The 21,856-nt window shown below is 42.1% G+C and overlaps 1 protein-coding gene across 3 annotated transcripts in view; it reads right to left on the reverse strand.

Annotated features, from left to right (window-relative positions):
- Positions 1-8,237: 8,237 nt before the first annotated feature.
- ADGRA1 (adhesion G protein-coupled receptor A1) overlaps positions 8,238-21,856 on the reverse strand; it is a 437,455-nt gene continuing 423,836 nt past the window's right edge. For all 3 annotated transcript variants that reach the window (XM_048505436.1, XM_048505435.1, XM_048505437.1), the window contains 2 exons: positions 17,892-17,993; positions 8,238-13,306 (listed from right to left, as the gene is read on the reverse strand). In XM_048505436.1, coding sequence (XP_048361393.1) covers positions 12,085-13,306; positions 17,892-17,993 — 1,324 coding nt within the window. In that variant the 3' untranslated portion in view covers positions 8,238-12,084. The remainder of the gene's footprint in view (positions 13,307-17,891; positions 17,994-21,856) is intronic.

A 21,856-nucleotide genomic window follows, 5' to 3' on the forward strand; every position in this document is an offset into this window, starting at 1 on the left:
ATAAAAACAGTCTGCCTAGTAAAGGTCATGATGTGACCCAGTGCTTGCACAGGAAACTAGCTTTTAAATCAGTTTAGGATTATACTGTCAGTTCAGCAACTGGAGTTCCATGACAAGTTATCTCATTTTGCCCTCTGTTCCATTTCATTTTCAAAGCTGTCCATTTATAGAGATTCCTCCCCTCCTCATTTAGCAGTCTTCAAAGATGGAGGGCCACGTGAGCTATTAATCTGAATAAAAAGACACATATTAAGTAAGTTCCTTGGACTCAAACAGCTTACTTTCGAGAAAGCATATAGACGACTATATAGCCAGGCTGAAATCAGATTTGGTTGGAGCAGGGAAACCCAATCTTTCATTGTAACATTTCAGCTCCAGGGCCTTTCCAGCTAAAAGACCTGTTATGCAAGTTGACAGGCACGTGCATGAATGGCACTGATTTGATAAGAAACTCTAAGAAGCTGAGGGCTCTTCACCTTGAGTACAAATGGGGAAGTTTGTGCCAAAAACTAGGTTATAGTCTGAACTTGGTGTAGTGAGAGCAGAGGGCACAACGGGTCTGTATATTATTGAGAAACATTTTCTTTCCACACTAAAGAATAGGCTTTCAAAAGTTACCATTTTTCATTGTCAGCAATGAAATCTCAGAGGTGCATGCCCCATGCTGGTTTCAGAATTGGAGAAAACACACATACCGCTATGGATAATCAAACACAAATGGTTCATTTGGAACAACATCACTTTTCTTCCTTTCCCTTTGAACAGTTGTAGATTTTAAAAAGAATTGTGCAATGCTTATATTAAGATACTTTTCTAACCAAATACATTTTATACTTGCAAACTGATCTGGGATCCCTTATACTTAAGTTGTCTTCTTTGCCTACTTTTTTTTTTAACATGGCTTTTAAAAAGACTACTTGACAGTTGTTGCTTGGTTGGGCAGGGATGCTGCTGAAGGCCAGAAAACCTGGATCCTGTTTGCTCCAACAGAGGTTTTACATGCTACTTTGGGGTTGCATTTTCACATATGGGAGTTCTCCAGTTCCAAGAGCAAACACATTAATTAAGCCTTGGCACAGACACTTGAGCAGAGCTTCAAAAACATTTGTGATAGGTGACACTCTGAACACTACTTAGGTCAATTCCAGAATTATACCGGGTTACATTTGGTATTTAAAAATCCCGGTCTATTTTATCCTGGTTTCTCCCTTTGCATGGGCGTCAATTTTTGTGAAGGAATAAGAGTTAAGACTGGGAGGAAATACTCCAATTGCTTTCGCACAAGCCCACCTTTTTTTGTTTTCACAACACAGATGCAGCATGCATGCTCAAACATGCCCAGTGTGCTGCATTTTGATTATCTCCCCCCCCCCCCAGGCAATGCTCTTGATTGACAGATCCACAGCAACCACAGGAAAACCAAGCAGGTCTCTCCCCCACACACCTTTTCTCTAGCTTTGGAAAGGAGCTGGCGTAGTGAGCAACAAGGCAAGCACATTGTGCTATGCAAAGTAAAAAATTTTTGACCAATACAGGCCAGAGCACTATATACCAGCCACGTTTAAAGGTGTGCAAGAAACCACAGCATGAGACACTCTCCTCCAGCACCCCGTGATATACCAAATAACATTTGACTGGTCTTGGGGGCTGTCACAGAATGAGAGCCAGGTAGGCAGGCAGGTGCTGCCTCACCCCCCCCCCCCCACCAGGACCCTGTTGGGAATGGGGCGGTCTACAAATATAATAAATAAATAAATAAATAAATAAATAAATAAATAAATAAATGTGAGCCCAGATGCATCATGCATGTGAGCCCAGAGCTGGGCTATCTGGGCTTGGCTAGCTAGCAGCACTTGATGGAGCAAGTGGGAGCAGGGTGAGTGCTTATGCTTTCCTTCACGGGCTCATTTGTTTGGCTCCCAGAAGAGCTTTCTGGCCCCTCCCATGCTTGGTGAGAGTGAGCTGGAACACAGCGAGTGCTTGTGCTTTCCTGCATGGGCTCACTTGCCTGGCTCCTGGAACAGCTGTCAAAGGGCAGAAAACTTGTTTGGGGAATGTTTTGGAAAGGGTAGGCTGCAACTCAGCAGAAATGAAACTGAAATATTTTAAGGTGGGAAGATCAGGTGGTGGGGTGGGAAAAATAAATTGGTTTTGCTCCCATGACCTTCGCACAGAAGCAATCCAATGCAGGATTTTGGAAAAAGATTGACATTTCAGTGGGTTTTTTTAAAACCCTGGATGAGGGAACTATCATGGGACAAACTCTCTTTAGGATCAGGAATCGTGTGAACTTCTTGGCCAAATGGGGATATTTCTCTTGCTCAACCCAGGATATTTTGTCCGTGCAGTATCGACCTAACTCTCAGGAGTTTAAAAAAATGTGCAAGGGAACAGAGTATTTATTGGTTCCATTTGTGGCCCATAACTAGCAATTATAAAAACAGCACAAGAATGTGGGGAAATACAGTAGCAAAAGAAGACTAACCATGAGCCAGCCTTCAGCAACCTTACTGAAGTTTCCAGGGTGATAGTTGCCAAGTCAATGGTACCACCAACAACAACAGAAAATCAATGAGCATCAATTTATTGAGTGAAAATGCAACACAAACCAGCTACAGCTATAAGACTCCATGGCTGAATAAATGGTATACAAGCATAGATATGAGTAGACAATTATTTTTCTGGGCCAGTGTTGGAGCAGAGATCTGGGATTTGCTGTAACCTTGAGCAATGCTTGACAAATGTATCTACCCCTTTCCAGTTGTTGGAAGAATACGAAGTTCCTTTGCTTAGGTATATTTGTAAAAGAACCACTGGCACAAGGCTGATTTGCCAAAGTTGAAAAATCCTCAATTAGTGTAAAGCTGGAAAGATGTGATTAATTATCCTGAGCCCAACAGCGATCCAGTGTTTTTATTTTTTATTTGCTTCTCTGGGAGTGACACGGGACTGCTGGCAAGAAAGCCACAATTATCTGTTTCCTTTATTCATCAACTGTAGTCTTTGTATACCAAAGATCACAAATCTTTCAGTGCATTTTAACTTGTTTCAAATTAATTTGATTTTTTTTTTGAACAAGATAACCATATATACACGTTTCAGGGCAAAGAAAACTGAATCTGACACAGGCAAGGAAGGTTTCAGAACTCATTAAGGGAAGAGCTAGAAGTCACTTCCTTTGCTTGGCATACCTGCCTTCCGTAAAGGGGTAGTTGATTGTTGCACTCTGTTTATGAGCTTTCAAGGAACATCTGGCTTGGCTGTGGCTTGAAAAAGAAAGCTGTACTCAATGAAACTAGGTCTGAATCAGCAATGTGATTCTTGCCCGCTATCATAATAGGGTATATGTACCAATAGCCTACACTGAATTGAACACAACATTGGTAACATATTGAACAAAGCATCTGAGGCAAGAACAGTACCCAATGCAGGACTCAGCAAATATCTTAATTTTAAATGATCAAAAACATACACTGCTGAAGTGATGCTTTGTGTCCAGATGTTCATGGATATTTTCTCCTTGAACTGTACATATTATGTCAATCCAGTATTTAACCAAACACCACTCAAGTGTTGCCTCTTGTAACAAAAAATGACCTTTTGAAGCTTATGTTTATGCACTGTCTCATATTGTTAAAAATACCTTGTTAAAAATACCTTGGCAATTTCTTGTTAAAAATACCTTGTTAAAAATACCTTGTTAAAAATACCTTGTTAAAAATACCTTGGCAATTTCTGTATTATTCATGCATAACTAAAATACAAACTAGTCAAAGAATGTTACATAAACACCTGACTTAACAGGTGACCCAGTTCCCAGACCATGCAAGAGCAGCCTAGTATAAGAAGCGAGTATTGTGTCAATGTAGTGGTGCAAACAGAAAAAAGGGACTGAATTTAACCACTCCCACTTTTCTGGGATTCACCACTGATCAAGATAATTCTACTTATGCTTGGGGGAAAGCCGACAGGAGCTGAGGTGACTTCGGTTCGGAATACAGAGTCCATGGGGATGCAGACACAGAGAGAGGTTTTTCTAAATCAACCACATACAAGCGAGGAGCATAGCAATGTGATAAGTGATAGTGTCTACAAAAGGCTAGAGGGCAAAACACATAAATCCCAGGTTAAGGACAGAGACAGAGTATACAAGTGTCTCTATGCTAATAGTAGAAGCATTCGACCTAAAATGGGGGAGCTGGAGTACAAAGTTTTGAAGGAGGACATTGATATAGTGGGCATCACAGAGACATGGTGGAATGAGGAGAACCAGTGGGATGCTGTTATCCCAGGTTACAGGCTCTACAGGAAGGATAGGACAGGGCGTATTGGGGGTGGGGTGGCCCTCTACATCAAAGAGAGCATAGTGTCACATAAAATAGACAATGCAGGGGGAGCTGATTCCTCTACAGAAGCACTGTGGATATCAATACCAGGGGTGAAGCAAAGTTTAACATTAGGAATATATTATCGTCTTCCTGACCAAAGTGCACAAGAGGATTCTGAGATGGAAAAAGAAATTAGAGAGGCCAACAAAAGCAAAAATGTCGTGGTAATGGGCGATTTTAACTATCCCCACATAAACTGGAAAAAATGCATGTTCAGGTCATAGTAAGGAGAGAACATTCCTGGATATGCTAAATGACTGTGGCTTAGAGCAGATGGTTGTAGAACCAACCAGGGGAGATGTGATCTAGATCTAATTCTATGTGGGACCCAGGACCTGGTGCTTGGGGAAGTCAGTGTTGTTGAGCCGATAGGGAACAGCGACCACAATGCTGTCAGATTCAGTATCTCTGCATGCGAACAAGTGACAACTACTAATGTAGTTACATTTGCCTTCAGAAGGGAAATTTCTCAAAGATGAGGGGGATAGTGCGCAGGAAGCTGAAAGGGAAAATCAAGAGAGAGTCAAAAATGTCCAAGGTGCTTGGAGGTTATTTAAAAACACAGTCTTAAAAGCTCAGCTGGAATGTGTTCCGCAGGTTAGGAAAGGCAGCGCCCAGTCCAAAAGAAAGCCACCATGGTTAACAAGGGAGGTTGAGGTAATTATTAGGAAAAAAAAGATGTCTTTTAGAAAATGGAAGTCCAACTTAACTGATGAAGAATACCAGAGAGAACACAAATGGTGGCAAAAGAGAAGCAAGTTAGCTGTAAGGGAGGCAAAAAAAGGATTATGAGGAACGCATGGCTGCGAACATCAAGACTAGCAACAAACAGTTCTTCAAGTACATCAAAAGCAGGAAGCCAGCTAGGGAAGCGGTAGGTCCGTTAGACGATGAAGGAACAAAAGGTGTGCTAAAAGGTGACAGGGAGATTGCAGAGAAGCTGAATGAATTCTTTGCATCTGTCTTCACCCAAGAGGAGGTGAGGAAAATTCCTGCACCTGAACCAAGCTTCTTAGGAGGTGAATCCGAGGAACTAGCGAAGTTAGTGGTAGACAAGGAAGAAGTTCTGGCAGCCATTGATAAACTAAATGCTACCAAATCCCCTGGCCCAGATTGCATTCATCCAAGAGTTCTTAAAGAGCTCAAGCATGAAATTGCTGATGTTCTCACATTAATGTGCAACTTATCCCTGAAATCAGGCTCCATCCCTGAAGACTGGAAGATGGCCAATGTCACACCAATCTTTAAGAAAGGGTCTAGGGCGGAGCCAGAAATTACAGGCCAGTCAGTTTGACATCTGTTCCTGGTAAATTAGTAGAATCTATCATTAAAGATAAAATTATTAAACATGTAGAAAAGCAAGACCTGCTGAGGAAGAGTCAGCATGGCTTTTGTAGAGGCAAGTCCTGTCTTACAAACTTACTAGAGTTCTTTGAGGGTGTAAACAGACATGTGGATAAGGGGGACCAGTGGACATTGTCTACTTGGATTTCCAAAAGGCTTTTGACAAAGTTCCTCACCAGAGACTGTTGAGAAAACTCAGCAATGAAGGAATAAGAGGGGAAGTCCTCCTATGGATTAAAACTGGTTGAGGAACAGGAAACAAAGGGTGGGTATAAATGGGAAGTTCTCACAATGGAGAGATGTAGGGAGTGGTGTCCCCCAAGGATCCGTTTTGGGACCAGTGCTCTTTAACTTATTCATAAATGACCTGGAAGTAGGGGTGGGTAGTGTGGTGGCCAAGTTTGCAGATGATACCAAATTATGTAGGGTGGTAAGAACCACAAAGGATTGCGAAGAGCTCAAAGCGGACCTTGATAAATTAGGTGAGTGGGCTAAGAAATGGCAAATGCAGTTCAATGTAGCGAAATGTAAAGTGATGCACGTAGGGGCAAAAAATCCAAACTTCACATACACGCTACAGGGGTCAGTGCTATCAGTCACAGACCAGGAAAGGGATTGGGCGTCTTAGTTGATAGTTCCATGGGAATGTCAACTCAATGCATGGCAGCGGTGAAAAAGGCAAACTCTATGCTGGGGATAATTAGGAAAGGAATTGAGAATAAAACTGCAAAGATTGTCATGCCCTTATATAAAGCCGTGGTGCGACCGCACTTGGAGTACTGTGTTCAGTTCTGGTCGCCACATCTAAAAAAGGATATCGAAGAGATAGAAAAAGTGCAGAGAAGGGCAACGAGGATGATTGAAGGATTGGAGCACCTTCCTTATGAGGAGAGGCTGCAGCGTTTGGGACTCTTTAGTTTGGAGAGGAGACGTCTGAGGGGGGATATGATTGAAGTCTATAAAATTATGCATGGGGTAGAAAATGTTGACAGAGAGAAATTTTTCTCTCTTTCTCACAATACTAGAACCAGGGGCATTCATTGAAAATGGATGGGGAAGAATTAGGACTAATAAAAGGAAACACTTCTTCACGCAACGTGTGATTGGTGTTTGGAATATGCTGCCACAGGAGGTGGTGATGGCCACTAACCTGGATAGCTTTAAAAAGGGCTTGGACAGATTTATGGAGGAGAAGTCAATCTATGGCTACCAATCTTGATCCTCCTTGATCTCAGATTGCTAATGCCTTAGCAGACCAGGTGCTCAGGAGCAGCAGCAGCAGAAGGCCATTGCTTTCACATCCTGCATGTGAGCTCCCAAAGGCACCTGGTGGGCCACTGCGAGTAGCAGAATGCTGGACTAGATGGACTCTGGTCTGATCCAGCAGGCTAGTTCTTATGTTCTTATGTTCTTATTGGTATGGTAAGAATGGGGAAATGCTGTCTTTCCTTGCTAGGAAACTCCCTTAGACAAAAGATTCCCTGGAATGTACCAGACTAGTACAGACTTTGTGTGCAGTACTAGAACAATAACAAAATAACCTATAATCAACCAGGTAGCACCCATGCAGTGTAGCACATGGGGAAGAGATGGCCAACCCAATCCAGATCCGTGGCTGGCTGGCAATGCCATTGTTTTCTGGTAGTGCATGGAGGGAGGCAGTCGCATAGCTACCATGGGTTGGGGGGTGCTGCGCTCTGGGCATGTGCCATTGGGGTCATGTAGGGGTAGAAAATCATTCCCACACCCCTCCCTCTTTGCCCCACCTCGCCAGGCCCAGCAGAAGTCGCTGCTGGGTGCCCCTGCCTGCTCGCCCCACCAGCCAGGCCCTGCGGCCCGGCTCCATAGCCTGGAACAGCCTGGCGGGGCTGGGCTGTGGGGCTGGACAGCTGACCAGCCAGGCTGCTTTTTCAGCTGGCTGAACTGGGGGTGGGGCCCTGTGTGTGGGGGCCTTCCCTCTGCCCCTCCACTTACCTTAGTTCAGCCAGGGGGCCAGCCAGGGTGCTTTTTGCAGCCAGCTGAACTAAGGTAAATGAGGGGGCGGGGGCCCGAGGACCCATTTTGTCCTGGGCACCATTCCCCCTCCCACGCCACTGGAGGGAAGAAAACCCAAAAAACCTCCCTGCCATCAGAAAGTTCATCATAGAGCTCCATGCCATCCAAAAGTGTGGCGTAGACTGCCACACACTTTCCTGTAAATCCAGGGTGGAAGATGACTAACATTGGCTGCACCCCTGGGAATGCCCCTGCCATGCCAAAGAGGCTAGTGGTAGCACAGAAGTGCTGATGTGATGCTCAGCACCGTATCCCAGTGTCCTGGGAAAGTGTGGTGGCTGCCCGCTGGCGTACTTACCCCTCCACCAGGGTAAGTGCCCTGGGGAGGAAAAATTGGCAGCCCAGTGCTGTGCTGCCTCCATGAGGTGATTTCTTTTGCCCATCTGGACTGGGCCATAAGACAAACATCCCAGAGACATAGATTGTACTAAGTGAAACCAAAAAGAAAAATCTTTATAAAAAGGTTTATTTTAATGAAAGAGAAAACAAAAGGGAAATGAGTGGTTGGATTCAAAAAGGGGTGGAAAGAGGCAAAATACAGGGCAAAGGACACAACAGCAGCAACAAGGAGATTCAAATGAAAAGCAATTCAGCTGAACTAAGCCAAACACATTACCTACGGTATAGCTAGTTCCTCTGAGCCTGTGCAGAGTTTCTTGTGGTAACAAGAAGTTGAAGTTCTTAACCCCTACTCAACCTCTTGTGGACCCAATTTTCACAGAAGACTGAAAACTGAAAATAAAGGAAAATCTCAGATGTACAGATATTTAGCAAAATGGAGTTGGATCTAAGCCAGCCTCCTTACACAGACTGACAAGCAGATTTCTTCAGTTCCATGCAAATCCCCATCTGTGATGTCAGAGACTATTTTTACCAATCAGAGCCATATTTCATTTCCATCAAGGACCTGGTAATGGGTCTGAACTTCCATGACAAATACCTAACCTGCCCTAAACCAGCTTGTCCTTTGTCCACAAAGATTAAGTCTGTATGCAAGGATGGTCCTATGTGGTGGACCTGAATACCATTATTGTAATGTAATCTAGGGTCCCAAATGCTCAAGGTGGTAGGCCTGAGTGTTAGTAACTTTATGAGTCTGTCACACTTACATATATATATAACCCCAAGTGATGATTTGTTGTGTGTTCAGCTAAGAATATGCACACGTAGGTTTCCATCCGAAGAACACTTTCAGGGAGTACACCCTGTTGAATCAACTAGGACGTACTTCTGTGTAGACCCTCATGTTATTCCTCCTGGAATCATTCACATAATGCTGTTTGACTGGAATGCTGTGTATCCAAATCCTACACTCAGCAAATGAATATATCAAACAGACTTCACATTATCTATGGACCACTTAAAACGATCTCTTCTATCTTAAAAAAGTCAAAAGCACAAATAAATTTGGGTCACATCTGATGTTACAAAACATTTTGAATTTATTTAACATCATGTTCTCCTACTCTGCAATTATACTGTATATTTTCTAAAAAAAAATGCAAACAGATTATTGCATAACATCTTTCCCCCTCAAATTAGCCCGGGATTATTTGCAAACAATATTCAGACACAACATATGAAAGGTGTTTCAATACTGAACATTAGTCTTCAGGAAAGGTGTAGAACAGAAGATCTTCTGTGGAAAGCAGCACCCATTTAAGTATCTCTTTTTATGTGTGTCAGACAGAACAACAGTGGCAAGAGAAACACAAGCTGGAGAACTTTGACGACTGTGTCCCCGAAAAGTGACCATTTCACTTGGACCTTAGTGTGTGTGGACTAATTTGCATAATTCTAGAGACCTTCTAAGACTTAGCTATTACATATTATTATAAATATCGCTGAGATACAGAGATCTGGCATTTAACATTATACCTATGCCTATATAGTTGCACTGATATTGTGGAATGACCATAACATATACATGAAAAAGAAGGATGAAAAAAGAAAATATATTATGCACACAATGCAAAATACTATATTTTAGTTCTGAGACAGTTCAAGCATATACAGTATATACAGAATAAAGCTCAGGGTATTTTTTTCCCTTTTTGCATCATCTAAAAGAAGCCATCATGTAAAGGCGGAACACGGTTCAAAATTCAAAACACCCATCTAGTGCATTTCTGCTTTGTTCACCTTGGAAAGACACACATAACACGCACGCACACATACGCACAATGGATATATTATCTGCTGTAATTCACAATATATATATATTTGAACTTTATAAAAATACACAAAAAAAATTCCTCGCACTCAGATACTGAGCATTAACCCTTTGAGTACTAATTCCCACCTGCAAACACTGCAGAACACATTCATCTGACAAGTATATATATTTATAACATTCCAACAAGGATCATAATAATCTGTTATGTACACTCATAAGGAAAGAGATTCATACAGATCATAAATGGAGGGATTCATAACAAGCTGATAAAAGAAACACATAATGACTTGAACTATGTAAGTATCATGACAAAATAACCCCCTACAAAGTGAATGTTCCATCCTAGGAATTGACTAGTTTTTAAGTAACATCATTACTTAAATGGCTATACATCTGCCATTAATAACCATATAACCTTGTGCTTGTTCTTTTAACATGTAGAAATACTGCTCTCTTTCACTATAGACATTTCCCCCCTCTTCCAGTATTCAAGCAACTCTTTTAGGTTTTTTTAAAAAAGTAAATACGGGTAATTATAATTCTATATTTTCCCTGTGAGTTGGTGCTTTGTGTCCAGATGTTCATGGGTATCTCTAAAATTAAAAAAAACCCAAAAAGCTTGCCCAAAGCATTATGAATAGAGAATGTTATTGACCCTAGCAATGTCCCGGAGCTGAGCAGAATAAATCAACAAAAAGTAATGCTTCTGAAGGTCAAATTTGCATTGAAGAATAAAGACAATCTCAAATGTGCTTGGGGAGAGGATTCCAGGGCATGGGAGAAAAAGGGGATTTCACCTAAAATTAAAGTGTTCACAAATACATAGAAATATATTAAAACGTATGCTTCTTTAAAGTGATGTAGCCTTCCCTTTTCTGAATACTGCAGACAACCTTGGTATTATCATTACTATGTAATGTAATAACCTGCATATAAAAGTCTCCCACCCCAGAACTAGGACAAGGGTATGGTCCAGCCCAAGTTTAGTACTTTTAAGTCCCACTGAGCTTGTTGTATGTGGGGGAAAACTGAAGCAGACTGTTTTCCCATAAAAATCCAGGGGCTCAGAAAAGGGTTTAACTAGGCCTGGATTGTGCCCTAGGCTATTTGTTCAGTAGTCCTCAAAGAGTTAAAGATAGCTCATTTTTTGTTATCTAAAAATAATTAAAAATGATTACCAGGCAGCTTACAGTTTGGTTCCAAAAGGCATACTTACAGAGGGGCGAAAGTGGTGGAAACAGCTGCTATTACACTGCACAGTGCCACAGACAATGAATAGTGCATGCTCAGTAGAGACATTAGAGTGGGCCCTTATCAAAGCTATCATATAACCTCATACAAGGGATTGTGCCACTTAAAATAGTGCAGGAGATTTCCCCCTCTTTTTTTTTGTAGATTCGAAATGTTCTAGATTAATACCAGCAGGAATGATCACAGCCGTGTACATTTTTTCCCCCATTTTACAGAAATAACACTAGAAGACAGCCAATGGTGTTCTCTTGAGATGTGCCATGCCAAAAATGTACGACCAGTACAGCACCAGAAATGTTAACAGGGATGCTACCTAGCACTTCTCTCTGCCTGAAGAGAGGTGTAACAGTGACGTACACGACAAGATTTTACAAGCCATACGCTACAGAAGGTCTTTAGAGGCAGTATCACTTTTGGGTCTGAAAAGCTGCGTTATTCTGTTTAGAAAATCCTCATCTTTCTGCTACTGTAACTTTCAGGATCAGTGGAACAACAACAACAATAACAACATTTTGCCGTTAAAAATCAGGAAAGGCTGTGACATTGATATGCATAAAAGTGTTTGACAATGTAGAACGAACAAAATTAAAAGGAAAAAAGGAATATACTGTGTCATAACAAAAGGACATTGCCTCACATCCAGTCCTCTCGATTATCTTTTGAGATTTTTGTCCTCCCCCCAGACCCATGGTCCACCATCCTTTTTTTAAAAGACTGCTGCTGCTTTCTAAAAGCCTCTTCTCATTAAAAAAAAAAATCAAAGTTGTACAATTTACTCATGTGCTACATAAATATGTATCTCACTCTTTTTAGAAGGGACACGCAGATTAAGATGGGTTAAGTTGCGAGAGGACAAGAGCGGCCCACCAACTACACAGTAGTTTCATTCTTCCAAGGGCCAGTTTTGATATTTCCTGTACTATCGGAACCATAGATCATGGCGTCATGCACGGTTCCCTTGAGAATCCCATTGTGGCTTGTTGTGCTAAAGGGCAAGGACTGTGTCCGTGGATGCATCTCAAAGTGAGCTGCATGGTGCATTGGGTCACTTTCGGGCACTTTAGCACAGCTGTAGATCACAGTACTCACATCGCTGCTTTCAGGCTGGCTGAGGGTTGAGTATGGATCGTTTTTTGCACAACATGGCCGCCTGTGCCCTGACTGACTGTCATGTGTGCTGTGTGGACTGTCTGTGTGTGAACTGTGGATGCTGCCATCAATACTGGAGGGAATGTGGTAAGCATACTCTCTGTCTGCTGCAGATCGGTGTCGGCTGAAGTAGCGTGGCTTAGTTCTGCTTTTCAGACATCTATGAATGTGCATGTTGGGTCTGAAAGTCCCCTCGTTGTGTACGTGAATATGAGAATCATCTTCCAGGAGTTGATCACAGTGCATTTTTGCACAGCATGGTGTAACTGGAGAAAGGCAGTTGACATGATTTTGAACAGCCTGCAGATTAGTAAGTTTGCAGTGACTGGCAGCTGGGTGATTAAAAACAGCCGGTTTAGTAGGACAAGGTGACTCCTGGAGACATGGTGCATGAACCTGGTTTTCTCCATTGACGTTAACCTTTGGACGAACGTTAACTTGCACCGAGTATGTGTTTCTCCTAGACGGGCAACAGGACCACCAGCAATGCCATACATCATCTCGTTTTGCACAGTGATGAATCAGGATAAAGAGCCCTAAAGTCACACAAAATGCTCCATATAGACAGCTAAAGATCATATCCAAGAAATGTCCCTGGGAAATGGCAAGTGCGCCAAAGGTCCAAGTGGCGGTAAACAGGAACAAAGTGAAGGCTGCAGCTCGAAGCTGAGCCTTAAATGAATGCTCATTTTCCAGCAAGGAAGAGGAAATCATTGAGCATGTAGCTTGGGAGACTGATGCGGCATCTGTAACGTGACTATGGCCCACCTCAGGACTTGCTAGCCTCTGCTGATCTTCTGTCCTTTCCTTCAATTCATACTTGCGTTCTGGGTGACGCCTCAACTGCACGTACGTGCACAGGAAATAAATGCAGGTGACCAGGAAGATGAATGCGACTGGTCCATAAAATGCCCCAAGACTTGGCTCCCATGCCATCCAACAACTGCAAAGAAGAAAAAAATCAGTAGAGGAGATGAGAAAGATTTTTGAAACAGTCATCCAGTGGATTCAACTGTAACCATGCAGGTAGTAACCATTTTTATTAACACAGACTTTGTTTTTTACACAGTGCATAACTTTAAATTTGAACCTTCATTGCAGCTTAAGTAATATGCTAACAATCCTATTATATAAAAGGCTAGCCATGGGGGAGATAACTCACTTCAAGCTAATTGCTGCACACCAGTGGTGTAGCGCCAAGGGGGTGGGGTGTGTGATGCACCAAGCGGTGCTGGCGCAGGAGAGTGGCAGGAGCATTCCAGGGCAGGGCAGGGCAGAGCAGGGCAGGGCAGGTGGATCCCCGGGTATAGTTCCCACTCACTCCGATCCTGCCTCACATGGCTCACTTCCAGTCAATTGCCATGCACACATGGCTTGGTGGTGGGGCTTACACAGAATAGGTAAAAAACAATTCAAATAAAACAGAGGAATGTGGTGGTTACTTGCTTTCTTGTGAGCTTGCCCCTCTTCCCCACTGTTGAGTAATTATAGTCACTGTAGCATCTGCAGATGCCTAAGGAGGAGTGGGTACAGGTGTCAGCTGCTCCTCATGGGAAGGTCATGACTGCTGGTGGCCACAACTGTGCCATCAACTGTTGTATGGTGATACAGGCATCTGGGAAGAGGAGGAGAAGTACGAGGAGGGAACTAGTGACATGGGGCAGAGGGGGGAAGAAAGACAGGAGAGGTTGCTTCCCCTCTCCAGTGGGTGCTTTACTGTTAGTGGCACAATAATGGAGCAAAGAGTAACAAATGCAATGACCTCAGCATCTCAAAGCTGATCTGGGAGGACAGTCAAGAATGGCACTGGCTAGGCATAAGGCAGCACCATTTTTGTTTTGCTTTCCTCCTCTCTGTCTGGCACTCCTCTCAGTGTTAAATGAGAGGATGGCCTAGTTTTTAGTGAAGTGTTATAATTTCCTCCAAACTGGCATGTAGCTGCAATGGGGACATCTGGGCCGGCTTGTCTCGGGTGCCGCCATTGCAGTCACGTGAGGAGGCGGGACCAGGGCATGTCGGGGGCATGGCGTGTTGGGGCAGGGAGGGCACGTGCAGGGAGTTCAAGCCCCGGGTACAGTTCCCCCTCCCTTCATCACTGCCTCCAAACATTTTATTCTGAAAATGCTAAACCAGCAACTTTTTTCCAGACAAAGTTTTAAAACAAAGTTTTAGAATGCTGTGCAGAGAGCAGTAAATGTTTTATTCTTCCTGCCCAATTTAGAAGCTCTCAGTTTCGTTTTTGTTGCACCTGCCATTTTGTGCTACTTGAGATCCTCTGTGCTGCTTGCCATTTGCTGTTTTTCCATGGAGGTTTCCTCTGCTTGCAGTGCAGCTGCCCATCATTTCAATGTTTAAAGAACAGAAATAAAGTTAGTTTTGCCTGCTGATTCCCTGTACGTGTCACTTTTCCTTCTTTTTTGTTCAATAAGGTGTCTTGGAAGCTACAGAGACTTTTGCTTTAAACACTGAAATGGTAGACAGCTGTGCTGCCAGCAGAGTAAACCTCCTTGGGAAACACAGCAAATGTCGGACAGCATGGACAATTTCAAGCAGCAGAAAATGGTGGGTGGGACAGAGCAGCGGGAAAAAGAACAGTTTTCAATACCAATGCTGCTATGCAGGCAAAAAAGCCAAAACGGTTCTTTTAAAAATGTTTGCAGAACATTTTAAATGGTCTGTGCAGAATCAATCAATGTCATAGTGGATGCTACATTGTTTATTATGACAGTTTGGGGTGATTCAATGTCTTTGTCTGGCTCTGTAAAGAATGCGCATGTTGTACAAGTACGTAAACCATCCACGTGGTTTTACTAACAATCACAAAAAGGTAAAACAGGTTAACATTTTTCCTCACTTAAGAGCAACTCACAGATCCATGTGCATGCCTTTAAAAGTTTAAAGACTGCACAGCTTATGTCAAGCAAAAATGGAGCAATCCCCAGGGGGACAGTCTCTCTTAGGATGCTGTTATTTTCAAGAGGAACCTCATCACGGGCCACTTCAAAAATCAGCTCCATAAAGAACACGCTGAAGTTGGCGCAGATACATTTTTATGTAGTAACATTATTAAAAATGAATAAGGCACATCACCCACTGTGCTGTTGCTCAGTTTGTAGCTCTCTCTCCTAAGCAATTTCCCCACTCCACCTGCTTCCCAGTTTTTTTGCTCACATTGTGATATCTGATATTGATTGCCTGTGATTAAACTGATTAAACTAAAGTAGTAAAATTTCTATGGCAATACCAAAGGGAAAGTGTCTCACAAATTTATGAACATAAATAATCAGACCTTTTAATACCCTGTTGATTATAAGTGATTGTCGAATCACACATATTAGAATAAAAAGGTCTTTAAAATGATAGAATCTTCAGAATAGCCTCTATTCTGTTTAGTAGCTGTCAACCTTTCCACCAACTTTTTGACACACACTGCCCCCCTCCCCCCAGAGAATGGCATAGGACCAAATGAACAGCATGCATGTGACAGAAAGTAGCATATCATGTTATCATCACCAGGAGTGCTACCTTTTCTAAAAAGGAATCCTTTCAACCTCTGAGTGACTCATCTCCCAGCTTTGCTGTTTCTCTTAGTGGGCACACAAAGAGAGGTAGGAGGTGTTGTGTCATTGCCCTCTATGGGCATGTATTAGCGTCATATCCTTCCAAAAAACAGTAAGAAATATGGTGGATCTATAGGGGCTTGTGATTTGGCAGGAAGGGCTCTATGGCGACCTGAGGGTCCTCATTCATGATTACTGAACACTGGTTTAGAAGGAGTTGTATCAGATCATTAGATTTTTGATGTCTGTTTCTAAAATGGCATTTTCAAAAAGTAAATTATTCCCTTTCCTTTCTTGCCCTATGTTTTACCAGAATTCTTTCTCTCAAGACTCTAGCTCAGACAGTAGCAGATACCTGTTACAGCAGCATTAATATTAATCTAAGCCAATGCATTGATGACGACATCAGAACAATGTATTGTCGAAAGCTTTCTTGGCTGGAATCACTTGGATGTTGTGGGTTTTCCAGGTTGTATGGTGATGTCACCCACAGAAGCAGGCAAAACATCAGAAGAAAATACTACTGGAACACGGCATACAACCCGGAAACCCCACATCCTAACATCAGTACAGTTGACAAAAACATGCTGACTCACAATCTTGGTAGATCTAGGGTTCAGCCATAGTCTGGATACTATGTACAGCTTTGGTCATCCCACCCCTAAAATATTTGTAAAGTTGCAGGAAAGGGCACAAAAATATTTAAGAGGACAAGGAAAAGCTAAAGGGTCTGGGGTTTTTCAATTTAGCAAAGAGGCAACTACATGGTAAGAAAAACAATACAATTTAACAATATGGTGATAGCCGCTAGCTTAGGCAGCTATAAGATCCATTCGTAACTATTTGCCATTATGGTCAACTGGAAGCTCCGTACTTGGAGGGAATGCCACTTATGTGAATGCCACTTATTGTGGAACACCTTCTGTGCCATCTTCTATAAGTAGTCAAGACCATCCGGCAAAGGCGTAGCTACGGAAAATGGAGCCCGGTGCAAAATCTGAGTTTTGCGCCCTCCCCCACGCCTCCGGTATTGGCGGTCTCCCCACGACCAAAGGCCGCCCTCCCGCACTATGACCAAGGAACAAATTTTTGCACCATGTCATCTCAAAGTCACCATCACATTATAAAACATGCCCCAATTCACAAATCTGAACACACCTAGGGGTCCCTAGTTTAAACAACATTGAAAGTGATGCTGTTTTTTTGGGGGGGGGGGGTCCACCCTGAAACAGCATCACTTTTAATGTTGTTTAGACCAGCATCACTTTTAATGTTGTTTAGACTAGAGAGCCCAGATTCTCCTTTCAAATCCACCTTAAAGGGAGAATCTGACCCCCCTAGTTTAAACAACATTGAAAATGATGCTCAGGGTAGATTCCCCATTCAACACCCAAACAGCATCACTTTCAATGTTGGTTGTTGTGGGTTTTCCGGGCTGCATGACCATGGTCTGGTAGATCTCGTCTCTAATGTTTCACCTGCATCTGTGGCTGGCATCTTCAGAGGTGTATCACAGAGAGAAGTCTGTTATACACTTCCTTACCTTGTGATGATCCAAGATCACACATACAGGATCTCTCTTGTGTGCTCTGGAGCACACATAACTCTCTGGATCAGCAGCACAGTGAATTTGTTTGTGTTAGCAAGTGAAACTTTAGCTGCCATTTACTTTACCCTAATTCTGTTTTTCCCGGGAAGCCCAAGAGAAATCACATGCTATTTGAAGGTCATTGAATCTGTTGTTGAGCAATTCCAGGCATCTAAAAACTAGCTAATGTGTAGTTAAAATGCTATTCTGAACTCCTTGGAAGAACGGTGGAATATAAATGCTCTGAAGAAAGACGTGAAGGGCGATGCTAAGGCAGCTTTCAATCTGGGCAGTTAGCATGATATCTGATACAAAGCTATGTTTCATGAATCATTAGGAATACAAAGTAATAGTTTGAAAACATATTGGATTATACTTACTATTGGGTATCAGCTTTGCCTTCTATCCCATAATTATTGATGTTGGTTGCTGCTGTAATTCCACAAATAATAAATGGAACGCCTCCACTAATCAGATAAAACCTGTTAACAGATAATGACTGATTGCTGAATTTGTTTAGCTTCGGGTCAACACTATTTTTCATAAAAATGAACTGTAATGCCTGAAACAGCTATCCATGAAAACACAATGATGCTTAGATCATTAATTTTAAAAGGCCAATAAAATCAGAATAAAGGAACATTAGAACAAGCAAAGCAATACTTATAAATGAATGTTGGCTAAGAAATGGGATATAAATATTGCAAATAAAATAACATCAATACATCAGTAAACAGAGTTCCTTCCCCTTCCAGGATAATCACTCAAATCCTGGGCTACTCAATAAACATAATTATTACATTAAAAGCACCCCCCCCCCCAAAGAAAGGTATCTGAGAACAAAGCATCACTGACCACAATTATCAGGCATGCCAGACAACCTGGAAAAAGGATAGTTGTTCAGCACAAAGAAAGGCTAGCTACTCTCCTAAGCCAATAGGTGTGTGCCACCGTGATTGCTAAAGCCATCAGCATTCTCAAGAGCACTCGCTGCATGGCAATTAAGTAGAGAGTGCCTTTATGGAGAAACTGGTAATTGTCACAAATAGCTTGGACAGATAGTTGAACACTACACAAATGAGTCACTTACAAAGCAAACCTACTGTGCTGCATCCTGCCCTGTAATCTAAGACCTCACGAAGCCCTTTTTTGGTAAGTCATTTGCAAATAATTTTTATTTTTAAAAATTATTTGTTTAACTCATTCTGATGAGAAGGCTGAAGAGTACACCTTTGCTATATGGCTGATGACTTTGATCTGATAGGATGTACAACCAATTTTTGTATGTAGGTGATGAACCAGTCCTTTCAGAACTAGACATTATATAAGAGTTGCGACTCAATTTTATTTTTCTTCTTCTTTCAGTCATGAACTTTCTCCCCTTTTGTCTCACTTTTATTGCAGTATAAGCCACCATTTTGTATGCAACCTTTTTTATTGTGTTGGCAACAAATAAACATATTTAAATAAATAAATAAATAAAAAATAATAAACAAATAAAAATATTTTAAACAAAATCATTTTCATTTGGCCAAACAAAAACCTTAGAGGCCATCTTCATTTTTTTATAATCCTATTTTTATGTTTATAGCATTGTACCAAGCACTATAGTAAAGCATGAGAATGCTGAAAAGTGACCCTGGTTGAAAGGTCATCCTGAAAAATCACCCAACCGAAACAACATCCACAAAAACAAATCATTTTCTCTGCCCTATCCACATCTTATTGGTATCTTCCCCCACCACTTTGAAATTATCCTGTTCAGAAGTTACATTCTTTAAACCTACTATTGTCCAGCAACAGGCCCTTGACTTGATGCCTAAAAATATATAGAACACTGCTGGGCTGTATCTCCAAACCACCCAGCTGCTGTTGATCTGCTTGCCACTGCCTCCTTGGATGCGGAGGAGATGGAGGAAGTCCTTAGATGCTGCAGGAAGACCTGCCAGACAAGGATGAGACCTCATCTTGTGCAGGGGAAGAGTCTTGGGCTGAAGCCAGTGTGCCACACCCTCAGTCCTGCCTGGGACCTGAAGCAGAAAACCTGCAGCTGCCAGTCACCAGAACTCTTGGAACACCAGAGAAGATGAGCTTGGAGAGAGATGCAATATCAGTGCCATTGCATATAGTTGGCAGTTCAGCACCAGTCAATTTGAGCTTTTGAGCCTGAGTCACACAGTGTTCAGACACTGATGAGTTGCACTTGTCCCTGAATTACTCAGCAAGTTTTTTTCCTAATAAAAGCAGCCAGAAAAGGGTAGGCCAGCATGGAAGCAACTTGTCCACACCCCTCATATGTCTGCCATTGGTCTTTGCCTAGTTCTGGACCTCAGTGATTTTGAGTTCCTGGACCATGGCCTGGTGTGCTCTTTGGATTTGCCCTACTGGTTATGACACTTGCAGTGAATACTTATGCTTCAACACAAGAACTATGTTTTGACTATGCTCATTGCCTCTCATAGTTACCTGCTAGAACCTGAACACCAGCCGAGCCATGAGCATGTTTGCCACTGAAGTCATGACCAAGGCTACCTCTGCATGGGGACATGAAAATATATTCCTTGCACAGCATAAACAGCAGCAAGGAGCTTGAGAACAAGTGGGAATGACATCCATCCACACACTTAGGGCTGCCTTGCCCTCATGTATTTATCATATGTTCAGATTGTGTAGTTCTAGGAGTAGCCAAAAACTGTATAGTTTTACCATAAAATCTATTTTATTTTTAATTTCTACCACGCCCTTTCCTGACCAAGCAGGGCGCAGGGTGGCTTAGATCATGTAATGACAACAAATCTTTTCATAAATACATAGGAAATATGAAAGTTATGATTTAACTTAGCAGTTTCTGGTTCTGAAAGAATGGGGTTATATAAGGGTTACTGGATTTTTTCTTCTTCCTGACCCCTTCACTTAGTGCTGAATTCTCTCCTTGAATGCCCAGTAAGTACTACAAATATAACAAAAGAACTTGGCATGAAACACTTTAGTGGATTTCCCTCTAAATTATAATTATATTGGAAATATCTATTAAATACTCGTTACCAGACATTTTAGCTCTGCAACAGCCCAGAGAGGCCCACAGATTAAGAAGTGCAAAATATGGTTGGCTAATTAGGGCAAAGTTTCTATAAATATTTTGACATATGTATTAGCTTTCAGGCACATTTTTTTGTTACATTCCACAGTTCAACAAATAAATGGCAACAACTCTGTTCAAAGTCAGGACTAAATTTCAACAACGCAACAAAGAGTCTTTGTTTCTTCAACAGGCAAAGTAATATGAGTACTTTAAAAATGAGATTTGTTTGTTATATGCATAAACACTAAAATCACGGTATTACAGTAAGACATGAAAAAACAAAATCTGCTAAACATTTCATGTTGTCAAGTTTGTGTGATTCAAGCACTACTTTCTGGTGATTCCTAAAACCACTCTTTGTGACTCCTGGTAACAATTTCCAGGAGTACATGAGGCTGTGTTTAAAAAATCTCCTGTGGCCCTGCACCCCCTTCCCTACATTTCTGCTGGTTGCACGGCACAGCCTGGCAACTCTGACACACCTCATCCCCATGCCACTTCCTGTTATCGTTGTGTACCATCCTCCACTGCATCTGTGCAAAAGTACAGATGAAGTCGTGATTTTGCCAGAATTCCAACAGTCTGAACCCCCCCCACCCCAATTTCCCTCACTTTCACTACCTATCACAGGAGTAATAGTTAAAGACAAACTTTAAAGAACCAAAGCAGGAGCAGATGTCATGGCAATACCGTGCTGAAAGAGGAATATAGCTCCTCCCCACATACGCATTGCTCCACTGAAGCCACAATGAAGAATCCCTGTGAACTGGTCAAGAAATGTCTATTTTTGATTCAGTAAGCCCTTGCGTTGTACACATAATGAGTATCATGTCATGTGGACATTATGATTGAATTCAGGGGTTTCCAGCATTCTATGGGGAGAAAAAGTCCCTGTATGGGAGTAGGTCATGTGTCTGGTTGCTATCTTACTTGATATGGTTGTTAGACATGCTACAACATGAGATGAGGACACAAAATCCCTCCTGTGGCTGGTCATTAACAGTTCGGGGTTTTTCTTTGTGGGTACTGATATATGCAGAGTGACTGAAAAGGCTGTCAGATAAAATTTGCTTAGGTTGAACTCTTTCCTTCTCCTGCCACATAATGGCATAATATATTATGAAGTGAAGCCAAGATCTAGAAAGGACATTGATACTGTGTCCCTGTGGAGCAAGGAATTTATTTAACAACTTTATCCCAACTTTAACAACTTTATCCCAACTCCATCCTAGAAGGGCTTATAAACAGAATTCAGATATTCTG

Source organism: Sphaerodactylus townsendi, linkage group LG08 (assembly GCF_021028975.2).
Source record: "Sphaerodactylus townsendi isolate TG3544 linkage group LG08, MPM_Stown_v2.3, whole genome shotgun sequence".
Taxonomy (NCBI): domain Eukaryota; kingdom Metazoa; phylum Chordata; class Lepidosauria; order Squamata; family Sphaerodactylidae; genus Sphaerodactylus; species Sphaerodactylus townsendi.